The sequence below is a fragment of the Eleutherodactylus coqui genome, chromosome 4, assembly GCF_035609145.1.
Source record: "Eleutherodactylus coqui strain aEleCoq1 chromosome 4, aEleCoq1.hap1, whole genome shotgun sequence".
NCBI lineage: Eukaryota > Metazoa > Chordata > Amphibia > Anura > Eleutherodactylidae > Eleutherodactylus > Eleutherodactylus coqui.
In genome coordinates, this window is record NC_089840.1 from 40,260,361 (window position 1) to 40,275,471 (window position 15,111).

Consider the following 15,111-nt stretch of genomic DNA (forward strand, 5'->3'; position numbering starts at 1 on the left):
CTGGCCTATTTCAAGAAGTGAGCCCAATTACCCATAACTCGGCTGTAATTGGTGGTCAGGAGTTCTGGAAATACCAGAGCGGACTGTCTAACGCTGTTTCCATAATTCCCATTGAAGTGAATGGGAGTTATGAAAGCAGTGCAGCTCATTGTGCTATGTTGTCTCTGTAGCTCCCATTCACTTCTATGGAAGTTATGCAGTGGCTGTTTCCATACTTCTGGCCCCGGCGTACACAGGGGTGTTCTCATGTAGGCCAAGGTGAGAATACCCCCTTTAAGATCTGCAGAGCATTCTTTGCAGATGATAGCAGACAGAGGTTAGATTGTACAGAGCATCCCACAGGCAGGAGCCTCTTCTTCCTCGGCCTGCAGATTACTCATTTCCTCTAATAGGTTAAGTTACATAATGTGACCATAACCTGGTCAGAGCACTTGTCCACCTCACCGCAGCAACCTCAACCACAGCGCAAATTACCCTCTTGCTTCACGGCCCACCATTTACGCCTCCACTACAGAAGTGCTCTGTTCTCCCTCAGCTTTCTACCTGCCGGCAGCAGCAGAAGTTCTCGTGACAAAGAAAACCAGAAAGTGAAGTCAAGAAAGTGCAGAAAAAAACTTGTCACACAGCTTTCCTGTACTACCGAATGGCAAGTCTACCTTGGTATGCAGGAACTTTGGAGTGGGGATGAATCACTAGGTAGATTTGTGCTTCAGAAACCTATGAAAGCCAAGTGACAACCAATATGGCTGCAGTTTTTACCACAGTGCTTTCCTGGGACCCTGATTGAGAAATCTACACTGAGTGATCACAGCATTAGGGATAGCTGGCGAGTGACATCTTGTGATCAGTAACGCGGTACGACGTGATGGGCACATCATGATCTACTCTCAGATAATAAAATTACCCCTTCTCTGGTGACTTGAATTACTTTGACCGTGGGCAGATTGTTGGTGCCCGTAGGTGTGGTGCCAGTATTTCTGAAACAGTTGCACTTGTTGGCTGTTCCCGAGCAAGAATGTACCAAGACTGGATGAACTATGGACAGACATCCAATAGAGGATCACGCAGTGGTGGGCCACGTTTGGTTGATCCTAGAGGCGAGAATCAAATGTCACGCCTGGTATCTCAGCAATGATGTGCCACATTGGACCTACTAACCCAGCAATACCACAGTGAGGATTTCCACAATGACCATGCAGCATACCTTGCGAATTCTCCACACTGCCTTGGACCCTATACTTACTGTCCTATATAACCCCATTGACCATATTTGGGACATGCTGGAAAGGGCAGTGAGATCTGCTCCCACGGTCATGGGTCGAGTTGAGTGTGGAGGATGTTCGCCACCTCGTGGAATCTGTTCCCCAATGTTTGAAAGCTGTAATCAGCCAAAAAGGTGGACCAACCTGTTATTGAATATGTATTCCTTATGCAGTGATGTACAATCTTTCTTAAAAAAAAACACACAATCCCGTCCCTTTTTTCACACAGTCACCAGAGTCTGAGAGGGGCGCATTTTTGGGATGCAAGAAGCTGGATGGCCGTATCAACGAATTGCCGCTACCGGGCCGTTCTGACCAGACTGTTAGGAGGTGTTAGGACAAATGGATATGTAAGGGCACACAAGGTGACCGGGCTCAGGATCCCCGACAGACCACCAGTAGAGAGAATCATCTGATTTTCCAAGAAGTGCGAGCAGCTCTAACGTTGTCTGCCATCCAGAAACAGGCGGCACCATCTTTACAAGCCACTGTGTCTGTCTGAACAGGTGCTTGGCTGAAGGCAATTTAGCTTTACAATTGCCGTTATATGTACGGCCTTTGACACCCACCATCGGCCCTATTTGCGGTGTGTCGTGAACGATGAAACTGGACTACTATGAAGGGGAACTTGGTTGTCTTCAGCGATGAATCCAGGTTTAGTTTGGGCACTGACGACGGACGGACGTGTTCGAGTCTGGAGACGTTGGGGCGAACGGCTCAGTTCTGCCCCCTGCTAGTGTGATGGTCTGGGGGACCATCGCATACAACAGTCGGTCCCTCTAGTAGTGGTACGAAGGACAGTGACAGCTCAGCGATATGTTCAAGACATCCTGCAGCCACACGTGTTCTTCTCATGGCAGCTTCCAGCAGGATAATGCTCGGCCGCACACACAGGGGGTCACAGGAAGCCCCCACAACATTGTCACACTTCCATGGCACCCTGGTCTCCAGATTTATCGCCAACAGAACATGTATGCGACCATCTGGGAAGCCAACTTGGACAGCCTACAAAGTCTGTCGGATCTAGATGCTCAGTTCCAGCAAATGTGGGGTGATACGCCATAGTATACCATATGGAACCTGTATGTCTCCATGCCCGCCCGTACCACATCTTGTATCCAAACTAGAAAAACTTTTATTTGATTCCAACAACTCCTTCTAGGCACTTAATTTTTTGATAATGAGTGCAGTAGCCTGTCTCGTATTATTTAAAAAATGAACTGAATTCAATGGGATCTGTGCCCGCAATACCAACGCTGGGCCCTGCAAAGTATACGGCGCTGTCTGCTTCCATACACAGTGACAGCTGAACAACGTGGGTCTCAAGTGGCGGATCCCCAATGATCAACTACTGAGGCCTCGTGTGGTGCAGAGTGTTAAGGCAGCAGAATGCAGTGCTCAGCTGGGAACAGGAAAACAACAGTGAAACTTGGAATGCAGATTTTCCTGCACTGATACACTGTAACAAAGCATCAGCATTGTGATCTCATTGTGATAACCTGTGACTTCTAGCAGGATTTTGTGTGTATGAGATAGAAATCATGAAAATATTACTTTTGACACTATTTTTTTCCCTGCATTCAAGCTACGGATGCAGCAATCGTTAACATGACAGCCGCATCCTGATAACTTGATTTGCAGCGTTGTAGCACATTGATACTGTCACAGCTGATACTGGCATGGATATCAGCCAACTGAAAGACGCAGTGCAAAACTGAAAAACATGGAGGGAGCTCAACTTTAGGGTCACCGAGGGTCTTGAACGACTGAATGGCTAACAACAAGAAGTACATTGCAGTTCTGTTATCATTGTGCAGTACATGCCGGTTCGGGTTTGCCTCATCTGTACTTCCATCTCCCGCAGACTTTGTGAGTCCCTTCTTCTATGCCATAGTTATACGTTCTTTGCTGCCCTCTGCAGTGTGAAGTGTGCTGACAGCCAAATGGTTGGAGCGCCACCTGCTGTCTCAGAGGTAAAAAGACAGTTTTCTGTACTTTGGAAGTTTTTAAGCTAAGGAATTAAATTTCAAGTATTTGTCTGACATACCGCTACCTGTTCCCACTACTATATACAGAGTGGGGGTTCTCCTGCGATCCCTCAACTGGTAAGACAATTAACCAAAGTATCATTTAACCCAATGTTCTCCAAGTTCTGGCTCACTAGCTGCTGTGAAACTACAACTTCCAGCATGACTGCCAACTGCAGGAGGTCAAGGAATGCTGGGAGTTGTAGTTACCCTACAGCTGGAGAACAGCGCTTTAACCCTTCAGATGCCAGGGCATTTTTTTTTCTTTGTTTCGCTCTATACTCACTTTTTTTTGTTGTTGCATGAGACAACTCAAGTACACTGTGATGTCAGGACACCGTTAAATAATTATTTAACCCCTATTCCACCTTGACGCATGTAGAAGTCCTTGGTAGTAAACGGGTTAATGTAGCTGTCTAGTTCAGGGAGCAAGAAAGAGGAATCCTCGCGGCTGAACGGTTCCATGCCTGGATGGAACCGTGCAGGTCCAGACGGCCCTCATTGACTATAATGGGGTCTGCCTACTTTCCGACCATTTGATCAGAAGAATATGCGTTGCATGCAGCGCTTTTTCTTCCAGTATTCTCAACCGGATCTCTGACAAAGTCTCGGGCCAGAGGAGGTTCTGACGCAGATGTGAAAACGGGGATTGTCTCTAAACACCCCTCCAACTCCTACCCCCACCCCAAAAAAAAAGACTTTAAAAAAAAGAATAATAATGATAATAAGGGATAAGATTTAATTTCAGTGCAAAGTGCAAAGGATTTACATATCCTTGTGATTGCTAGCTCATTGATCACTAGTTCAGGGATATTTGATTTCCACGGCCCCAATTTATACAGCTCCCTATGGAAAAAAAGCGGCAACTTTTTGCAGTAATCCTGCAATATGACTGCGAGTTACAAGTGACGCGGTGGAGCCTGCGCAGGATTGTTTAATGTTACTCAGTAGCAGAAACACGTTGGATACAACCTGAATTTTCGGGGTACATTTGGACTTTAAGACAAGGTGTTCATAGCTGTGGAGCTTAAGAGAAGGTGCAAACAAATGGATGGTGGGGATAATGATCAGACCAGAGAGCCAGCGCTGTGGGCAGCGGGCGGGTGTGCGGGTGGCAGAATGTTCCCTCCTTTCTTGCTGAGCAGTAAAATCTCCTCTTTCAGACTGTCAATCTCTTGAGTTTGCATCTCAACCAGTTGGAGTAGCTTCTGCCTCTCCCGAATGTCAGCTTTCCGTGGGCCCTGAAATTCTTCACCCTGAGCAGCGACATCAGAGAGTCAGATTTTAGAAGAAAAGTACGCTTTTAATATACACTGATCTGCCAAAAGTCATGGGATAGCAATATGTATTATGAAGTGGTGTTGCCTTAGGTGATGAACGCCCACAGATGTATAAGTTGGGGACACCGGGCAGCGTGCTCATGGGAAGGAGACGTGGATAATTAGAGTTTGATCGAGGCCTGATATTGGGTACCAAATGGATGAGACGTTCCATTTCCAAAGTTGTGTGGGCATTTAACATTCCTCGATCCACAGTATCATGTGTGTTTCGCGTATACATCATAGAAGGCATTACCACCCTCAGTGAACAGCGCAGTGGTCATTCACAGGTGCTTAATGATGGCGACCGGCGGTGTCTGGCTAGAACTGTCTGTGTAGACAGACAAGCAACTGTGGCAGTAATCACATCCGTGGTCACTGCAGGAGATGCCACACATCCCACAGGTCACTGCTGCGTTCTTTTGCTTCCATCGACATGGGAGCAGAAGACCCAGCAGAGCGCTCCTGTTAATACCATGACTTTTGACACAGAGTCTCATCTGGGCTTGTGAGGTTGCTAACTGGACCCTAGAGGACTTGCAACATGTAGTGTGGTCCAATGAGCTATGGTACCAATTGTTTTGAGCTGATGGTAGGGTTTGTGTGTGCCACAGACCCCATAAAGCCACGGACCCCAGATGTTAAGAAGGCACTGTGCAGGCTGCTGGTAGTTCTATACTGGTGTGGGGTGTGCTGTAATGACTTGTGTTGGGTCCACTGGTCCGCCTAAACACGTCATTGACTGGTGCCGGCTACATTTCTCTGCTCTGGTAACCATTTGTAGCTCTTCATAGACTTCATGTACCCCACAATAATGTGATATTTCAGCAGGATAATGCACCGTGCCATCAGGCCCACGTTGTGCAGAATCGGTTCGAGAAGCATTGTGGGAGTTTCTATGAATGGTGTGACCTGCATGTTTACCTAACATGAGCCTAATTGAGCATTTATGGGATGTGTGGTCCATTAACACCCGGGATCCTGCACTACAAATACCATGGAGCTAGGTGTGGCTATCCAGATTGTATCACTCAACATCTCTCCAGATGTCTTCAATCTACTTGTGGAATCAATGCCGATGTAGAACGCGGCAATCCTGACTCACGCCTCACACACGCTTCATCCGACGGTGCTCTAGAAGTGCTGAACGGCTGTGGAGGAGGTCGCAAACGTCCGCGGACTTTCTCCACTACAAATTAATGCTCAAAACCTACAACCTCGCCCTCCAAGACGCCAAACAAGACTACTTCACCTCTGTCGTCTCCTCACTATCGCACAACCCTAAACGACTCTTTGATACTTTTCATTCCCTTCTCAGCCCTAAACCGCAGCCCCCGGTGACGGATCTCAGTGCTGAAGAGCTGGCTTCCTACTTCAAAAAGAAAATTGATGACATCCGTCAGGAAATAACTTCCCAATCCCAGACTAGCCCTGACCCTAGTCTTGATAGCACTGCATCTAGCTCCTGCTCACTGTCTGTACTCAGACCAACGACAGAGGAAGAAGTCTCCAAATTGCTCTTCTCTGCTCGCCCCACCACCTGCGCTAGCGACCCTCTCCCCTCACACCTCCTCCGATCCCTCTCCCCAGGGGTCATTTCCCATCTCACCACTATATTCAACCTCTCTCTGAGCTCTGGCATCTTTCCCTCTTCTTTCAAACACGCCACCATATCCCCACTGCTAAAGAAGCTGACTCTTGATGCAACTGATGCTGCTAACTACCGACCCATCTCTAATCTCCCCTTCATCTCCAAACTACTAGACGCCTGGTTTACTCCCACCTTGTAAGCCATCTATCAGAGAACTCTCTCCTCGACCCCCCCCACAGTCTGGCTTCCGACCCCAATACTCGACAGAAACTGCCCTTACAAGGGTATCCAATGACCTACTGACAGCCAAATCGAGGGGCGATTACTCCCTACTGATCCTCCTTGACCTCTCCGCAGCATTTGACACTGTTGACCACAAACTCCTCCTCAGTATGCTTCACTCCATCGGCCTAAAGGACACTGCTCTCTCCTGGTTTTCCTCCTACCTATCTGACCGCTCTTTCAGCGTTTCCTTTGCTGGCTCTACCTCTTGTCCTCTTCCCCTTGCTGTTAGGGTCCCCCAGGGCTCGGTCATCGGCCCCCTCCTTTTCTCTATCTACGCAGCCCCTATTGGCCAAACCATCAGGAGATTTGGTCTCCAAGACCACCTCTATGCTGACGACACCCAGCTATACACCTCTTCCCGTGACATCTCTGCACCTTTCCTCCAAAACATCACCGACTGTCTGTCCGCTGTCTCAAACACCATGTCCTCTCTCTACCTAAAACTTAACCTCTCTAAAACTGACCTACTGGTATTTCCACCCTCCACTAACCGACCTCATCCTGACATCTCTATCTCAGTGTGTGGTGCCACCATAACTCCTAGACAATACACCCGCTGCCTTGGGGTTACTCCCTACATCCAATCTCTGGCTCGAACATGTCAGCTGCACCTCAAGAACATCGCAAGAATCCGCTCTTTTCTCACTGTAGACACGCTAAAAACGCTTATTGTTGACCTCATCCACTCACGGTCCGATTATTGCAACTCGTTGCTGATCGGCCTCCCCTGCACCAGACTCTACCCTCTCCAGTCCATCCTGAATGCGGCAGCCAGGCTCATCTTCCTGTCCACCCGATACTCGAACGCCTCTGCCCTGTGCCAGTCACTGCACTGGCTGCCCGTTAAATACAGAATTAAATTTAAACTCGTTACCTTCATCCACAAAGCCCTCCACAGCACAGCACCACCCTATATTGCCTCCCTCACCTCAATCCTTCACCCAACCCGGGCTCTCCGCTCTGCTAACGAAACTAGACTGTGCACCCCTCTAATTCAAACTTCTCATTCCCACCTCCAAGACTTCTCCAGAGCAGCACCGGTCCTCTGGAATGCACTACCAAAGGCTACCCGGGCAATCCAGGACTTGCAGAACATCAGGCATGCTCTAAAAATGCACCTCTTCAGGGAGGCTTACCGCATTCCCTAAACAAACCCCTCTATACGCCACCTGATAACATGCTCCCTGACCTACTGACTGCAATTCCTGCTAGCCATCATAAACCGCTCCTGCAGTCATACTGATTCTGCTGTCACACGGCCAAATATCTGACCATTGTCTGTGTATAGTATCCCTCACTCTCCACCTCGCCATACCGGGCACATCTCCAGCCCCTTTACCTTCTGTATCACCCCATTAATTGTAGTATGTAAGCTCGTTGGAGCAGGACCCTCACCCCTATTGTTTCCATCAACTGATTACTATGTATGTTGGTTCTGCAATTTTTGTATTTTTTGTCTTTCTTTATTCCCCCTGTCTATGTAAGCGCTGCGGAATATGTTGGCGCTATACAGATAAAGATTATTATTATTACGTTAACTTGCTGGACTTAACTGGGCTAGAGGAAGGGTCATACTTATTAATTCCTGTCCCTTTTGGCACATCCGTGTATATGGTTTGTTTGAAAGATTTGGACATTCCTTAGGAGGTCCAGAGTTAACAATCTCACCTGGGTCTTGTTGCATGAGGAGACCCAAAGGCCCCTCTGCCACTCAAGAAGATACCAGTATTTTATATGGCATATGGTAGGTGAGGGTCCTGGTACAGATCAGCAGCTTCAACTAACATCTCTGTTCTAACCACTGTTATCTTAGAGTATTTGGGGCTGGAGCAGAGCTGTTAGTTGAGGGGGCCGCAGATGAGAAGAAAGTGACACAATATTGATCTCCTGTGTATATTTACAGAGTGGAGTTTTGGTTTTGCCCTAAGACTTACCACCACAGTTTGTCGGGCATCCAGTTTGGCTTCTATACTCTTCTTCTCTGTCAGCAGTTCGTTCAACCTTTCCATCTTCTTTGTCTGATCGCATGTGATTTCCATCAGGTTCCTCTTGGTCTCCATCACCTTGAGCTTTTGAAAGCAGAATAGAAGAATATGGCGCGAATAGGATGGGTTTCCCACAGTCTGCAGGAATGGGGCTATTTTGTTGAATTCCTAGACAATCTCTTTAAAGGGAGCCACTTTAAAGTCATCACCTATGAGCACTAAGCTGTGGTGCTCATGGGGCAGGTCCTAAGGAGTCTGGGTTGTACTTTTTATACTTACCTAGCTCTTCATTCCCACGCTGTCATTTGTGAAAGTCCATGCGTGGACAGTACAGTGGACTCATCTCTGCAAGCTGTGAGCATGCACATACATTGCTTTCTATGACAGCATGGGAAAGGAAAGCTGAGGAAGTATGCACTCCCCAGGACCTGCCCTATGAGCACTATAACTTAACTTATGGTGCTCATAGGTGATGACTGGTTCCCTTTAATGATTGGGCAGAGCGCTTCTGACTTGCTCCCAAGCTGTGTAGCTGTACAGTAGTTGCTCCTTCCTCTCTATCCCCTCTCTGCACTCATCATTATAATCAGTGCAGAGACAACGCTGGAGCCAGGAGATGTAACCTCTGGACTCCAGGTATGCTGCATTAACCCTTTTTACTGTGTTAGAATTAAGCAATGTACTGACCTAGATCAGCAGAGATCCTTACGTTAAGGCCTTCACTGTCCTACACGGTCAGGTATACCGATATTGACTTTTTCCTTGTCCTAGACTACTAGGGATACCTAAACTCACCCATTCACTGACCTAGACCACCAGAGATGCAGATAGTAACCTTGGCAGTACTAGATCACAACTTCTGTTTAATACTTTTGGATGTAATGTGGGTCTGTATATCAAGCTGCTTTAAAGCTAACTATTAGGAGGCTGTAGGTTAATATTTACTTGATGCAGTTCTGTATCACAGGGATTAGAGGGAAGAGCACCAAGGTCCCAGACTGTCCAGACTAATGGTCTTTTTACATGGGCTGATCAGGCCCGAATGTTCCTCTAAACATTAATTCGCCCAACAATCAAGCTGTGTAAAAGGACCAAAGGTCAGCTGACGAATGAGGGAAGACTCGTTTGTTAGCTGATCGTTCAGTTACAGCGAGCATAAAAATGCTCACTGATTGGTTGTAAATTTCCCTGTGCGAATAGAGATCACTCATCCTATAAGCCGATTCTTGGTCTGTGTGAAGGAGAGTTAAACGAGCGCCATTCGATATGCTTTTGAATCAGCGCTCATTAGATTGAGCTGACGACTCAGGGAATATTGGGGGATACCTCTCATATAACAAACAAACTTTTCCAATGTCCAAATGGGGCAATAAAAACTGTTCCATGGAAAGATTCAAATTCTGGTAAATATATGCCTGCATATATACAATTTAACACTGAACTTTATTTAATATTTTCCTTCTTCCTATGCTGAGATCTGATTCCTTGGCTCAAAGACTGAGGCTGCACTACTGAGTGATTCTGATGGTGTGCCCCCGTGTCTCATCATCCACATCTGCCACTTTTCAATTCAAGTAATGTGGATGGTGATTTGGACCCACACAAAGTCTTCATGACAGCCCTAAGTCTGACAGAAATCAGAAGAGGACATGGTATCAGAATCTCTCAGTAATGCAACCTCAGGCCTTAAGTTGGTAACGACAAGAAAAAAAGACCTCAGCACGTCAGTAAGAAATTATTTGTTTTTTAATCCTCACTGAGACCTTTTGTAAGGTTCATCCTCACCTCCCACTGTGTGATCTCACGGTCCATCTCATCTTGCCTCTGTGCGGACTTCATCTTCAGCTCCTCCAGGCTGGTGTTCACAGACAGGGTCTGGAGAGTTTCTAGGTCCACCAATCGGCCAAACTTCATCATCATCTGCTGGCGACATATCTCCTCCAGACCTGGGGTACAGTGACAACATATTACCGCCATATAAAACTAGAGTGTGATTTACCAGTGGAGTCGTGGGTGGCCCTCACTGCCGGTCCCTTGGTTACTCACTCTGTATTTTAGCCTCCATTTCTTTCTTTTCCCGGATAAGTTGCTTGTGCTGCTCCTTGGCCTTTTTATACAACTCTCGCTGCTCCACCTTCTCCATCTGTAGCTCCCTGATACGATGCTGTAGACTCTCCAGGGAATGGTTGGTAAAGACAAGGGCCTGGGACAAGTCACTGGGAATCTCTCCATTGATGACATAATCAACCTGTACGAGATAAATAACAGGTCACCCCAAGAGTCTCCCAATAAGAGGAGAAGGAGCTTTAGATTCAAACTGTGTCTGCTGCACCCCAATAATATAAGGTATAATACACAGAGCACATACAGCGTTACTTAGGACGCAGATCAGAGACTACTGTTGTAGTGTGGTGTACAGCAGATACCTGCAGAATGACGTCCAACAGGTATGTGTGGTGTGGTGTCCATCAGATAGGAGGTACATTCAAGTTCTAAGGTCTCCTCATTTTTTTCTCAGGAATAGGAGCAGATTCTGCATGGTTGCATCCAAAATTTTAGAAGACGTCGGCATTCTTCAGGGAAGTGAGACAGATGGCAGCATCATCCATTACACAGAACACACATGACAGCGGTTGGCGTTGGATGGGTTTTGTAGTACTTAGAATGGCAACATTCACATTCTAAGAACAGCGTATAATCATCCGTTTTCTTCACATTCGAGGAATGACAACCATTAACATTCGTCATTTGAGTAAGACCTGCGATGAAGGTGCCATGTATGTCAAAAATGTACATTCATTGATGCAACAGTTTAAAGAAGGCCAAACGTCATGTCCGAAAGAACCAAAGGAGCCTCAGCCACGCACCAGCTGGTCCTACAACGTGATCGCGCAAGTAGAGTAAGTGCCTATGGAGGACCGCCAATTGACGGAAAGAGATTGCCTGCAAAGTTGTCATTAAGCCGGATTCATGCACACCATCTTACATGATGACCTGAAGATACGGAAAGTTTCCTCCAGGTGGGTGCTGAGAATGTTGACCGACGATCACGTCTTGACACATAATGATGGCATGAACGGTCCCTTCATTCCATTGATTGTCACAATGGTTGAGATGTGAATGAAGGACGCTCTCCATGGTTGCACGTTTTCTAGTCGTGCCGCTCTTGCATCACTGATTTTCCAGTGGACAAAACAGAACCCTAAAGAAGCATTCACAGTGACCATGCAATCATGGCATCGACATTGTGAAAAATGTGTACGTCAAGAGGGAGATTAGGTTCAGAAGTGACAAGACATTTAACTCTCTGGGTAGTAGTTTTTCAGAAAAAAATTAGAAGACCTTAGAACTTTGTATGTGCCCTGTGGTGTCCAACTTATGTCCAGTGTCCGGCAAGTGGATGTAATGTCCAGCTCTGCGCGTTACCTGGTGGAGCTTTAGAGGAACCACCACGTACAGCTCGTTGAGCTTCTGCTGCTTCTCCCGCTGGAAGGCTTCTAGTTCAGCCTCCGCTGTCTTCAGGTTCCCTTCCACTATCTTAACCTGCAGAGACAACCAGATGTAAAATCCATCACACAGAAGCTAAGTAATTTTGCCTTATTTACTATGTTCCGCGTTACATCATATCTTATACTCCAGTCACATCCAGAGCTGAATACAAAAGTCTACTGGCTACCAGTTTGAATAATGAAGGGCATTCTGTGAGATCTCCCCCATTAAGATCAGACCACATCCAAGGAGTCACCTTCTTGGTCAATGAATCACATTCCTTCTTCAGATTTTCCATCATCCTTTTCTCTTCCATCAGTGCCTCCTCAATATCCAGTCTTTTCTCTCTTAGTTCTAAGACGTTATCAAACAATTTGGGATCACAGTCTGAAAGAAAGAAAGAGACACAAAATGTTTATTATAATGTATCAATGCAGGAAAGTGAATCATCCTGAGGATGATTGTTGTTTGTCTATTGTTTAGATCAGAATATTTTCTAGATTACGTTTGATACAAATGTAACAAATTCTCAGGTGTTGGAAAGTACAATCAAAAGCCCATCAATAGGGAGAACACGGAGGGCTGTTTGGCTACAACGATATGCCATCAGCTATGGGCAAGAGGGTCAATTAGACATATCACTGGCTTCAGGCAGCAGGGCTCATGGTGACAACTCACATGGGTAACGGTCACCATAGGGTGATCCCAATTTTAGTTGCAAGTGTTAAGCTGTTTTAGAGCGACCCTCTGGGCCTGGACAAACAAGTATGGCCGAACTGCTTCTCTGACTACCTGATGCACATTGTAAATGAGTATGCATTGATAGTCTAAGGCCTCCCTCACACAGGCGTTTGTAGTAAATGCATCGTTTTTTGTGATTTCAGCACAGCTGATAACGCAGCCAAAGAAACTGAAAAAAATAAAATAAAATACTCACCTAGTAGGTGCCGTCTGCTGTCCCTGCAGGCTCCCAGGCACTTGTCTGTGGCTGCAGAGCATCTCTTGCTGGTAACGGGGTTTCAAGACCATGCCTCCAGCACTAGATTGCTCTGATTGGCTGAACCGATAGCCATTTATTAATTGAATGGCTGTGATTAGCGCATCCAGCACTGGTTGCAATTGGCGCTGGATTAGCCAATCAGAGCAATCTCTTGCTGGAGGCGGGGTCTTCAAATCCCATCACTAGTAAAAGATCGTCTGACAAGTGCCCTAAGCCCCGGAAAGCAGTGCCAGTGACCTGCACAGCGCCAGAATCGTGAAGCATACTTTTTTCTGTGCCGCCCTTTCAGCAGCGCTGCTAACGTTGCCCATTCATTTCAATGGGTGATGCAGGGCTGAAACGGCCAAAGATAGGACATGCATCACTGTCAAAGCACAGAGTTTTGACGCTTGTGTGAACAGCCCCATTGAAATGAATGGAAGCGTTGTACAGCATTTAGCGCTGAGCTCAAAAGGCAGCGCTAAACACTGTAAAAAATGTCTATGTGAGGCAGGCCTAAGACACTTCTGGCCAGCACTACTTACTATCACAGCAGGTGTATTGTCCTAGACCAATGATACATACTAATGCACAGTGAGCATCAGGTAGTCAGAGAAGCTGGTATGTCCATCCGTGTTTGTCCAGGCCCGAGGGGCGCTTTCAATTATGTAAAAGACAATCAGACAATACTCACTGTCTGGGCAAACAGAATCATCAAAAACGCCTTCTTCAGACTCGGACTCCTCATCGTCACTCTCATACATGGACTCTTCATCCGAATCGTCATCACTGTCCTCGTCTTCCTCTAAGAAAACAAATAATGCTTTTGTAAGTAAAGTGAAATTCCCATCATGATCAGTCAAAGTCCATAAAACACCAAACACCCCAACGGATATTAAGCTATATCTTTAAAGGAACCTGTCACTTGTTTTCACCCCATTAAATCATCCTTAGTGCACTCTTATAAACGAAGCCACCTTCCTAAACATGTCCATTGCTCCCATATACCTTGGGAAACATACTTTCTAAAACTCCAGCACCCTATGTTAATGAAGGCTGTACAGTCGAATGGACGTGCCCAGACCCTCCCAGCCGCAGGAAGAGTTCTTTGTATCCCTCCGCCTTTGATTGACACGAATGACGTCCCCTATTTTTCCACAGGCTTGTGAAGATGCTAATGTCCTATTAGTTAGAGCAGGACCCTTGCATGTGTAGAAGAGGCTAACGAGATTGCCCACGACAGGCCTGGCTCCTCCACTGTACGGTGGAAATAGTTGTGTGCAAAGTATCTAATATAAAGAAGCCTACAGGCTTTTTCTTGCACCACGCTTTGCCCCCTTTGGTGGATGATTTTGGTGTCATTAGATTTGGTACATCCTCACCGCCGCCATAAAATCATAAAGTCTGAGTCTGATACATTGAGTGACCGATCAGGCCTGGTCAAAGTTCCTATGTTAAGTCTAGTGGCGCTATTGTGCTTCAGCCAACAGCGCCGCTAGGAAGAGTCATGCATTGCTTTGCGACGTTTATATCAAACTGTTGCCATGTCCCTAAAGCGTAGAAGACCGTGCCGCGGACGGCGAACAGTTCAAGCCGGATCCTCATAACCATAAACATTTATAACCATCTTTCCAAACATTTTATGTTCGTGTCAGCCTAGTGATTTATAAGTACTGCTTGTTGGTATTAGATCTGTACAGTACAGTATGGACATTGTTTGCTGCCATTATTAGGTGCATGGATGCGTGTGCAATCTGTAAATTTATAGAAACATTGCATTTTTCCAGTATTTTTATTCACCAATTCTGGTCCTTTCCACCACAAAAATAAGTTGGACACAATCTCTAGAAATGAGAAAGTCTACGGGCTCTGTTCCACGGAACAATTATCGCTAAAAACAATCGTTGGATCGTGGGATGTGAATGTTAAACATTTGCTTCTCGTTCATCGTCCATTTTATGAAGGCGTGAAAATAATCGTTCGCACGTGTGAACAGCGATCATTTAGTCACTCGCTGGTACGCTGAATGCGAACGACTGAACGATATGCAAGCAGTTTGTCTGCCTGTATAAACTGGACAATTTGTCGCTCGTGCAAACGATTTATCGCTCCGTGTAAATGGAGCCTACGGATGGCCTTACACGGGACGATCACTCAATTAATCGATCAAAAGA

General features: G+C 46.4%; 1 protein-coding gene across 5 annotated transcripts in view; it reads right to left on the minus strand.

Moving 5' to 3' along the window:
• Positions 1-4,207: 4,207 nt before the first annotated feature.
• The window catches only part of CFAP44 (cilia and flagella associated protein 44), a 55,647-nt gene continuing 44,743 nt past the window's right edge, over positions 4,208-15,111 (minus strand). For all 5 annotated transcript variants that reach the window (XM_066599314.1, XM_066599313.1, XM_066599312.1 and 2 more), the window contains 7 exons: positions 13,632-13,742; positions 12,215-12,345; positions 11,896-12,012; positions 10,516-10,717; positions 10,255-10,415; positions 8,419-8,553; positions 4,208-4,545 (listed from right to left, as the gene is read on the minus strand). In XM_066599314.1, the coding sequence (XP_066455411.1) occupies positions 4,357-4,545; positions 8,419-8,553; positions 10,255-10,415; positions 10,516-10,717; positions 11,896-12,012; positions 12,215-12,345; positions 13,632-13,742 (1,046 nt within the window). In that variant the 3' untranslated portion in view covers positions 4,208-4,356. The remainder of the gene's footprint in view (positions 4,546-8,418; positions 8,554-10,254; positions 10,416-10,515; positions 10,718-11,895; positions 12,013-12,214; positions 12,346-13,631; positions 13,743-15,111) is intronic.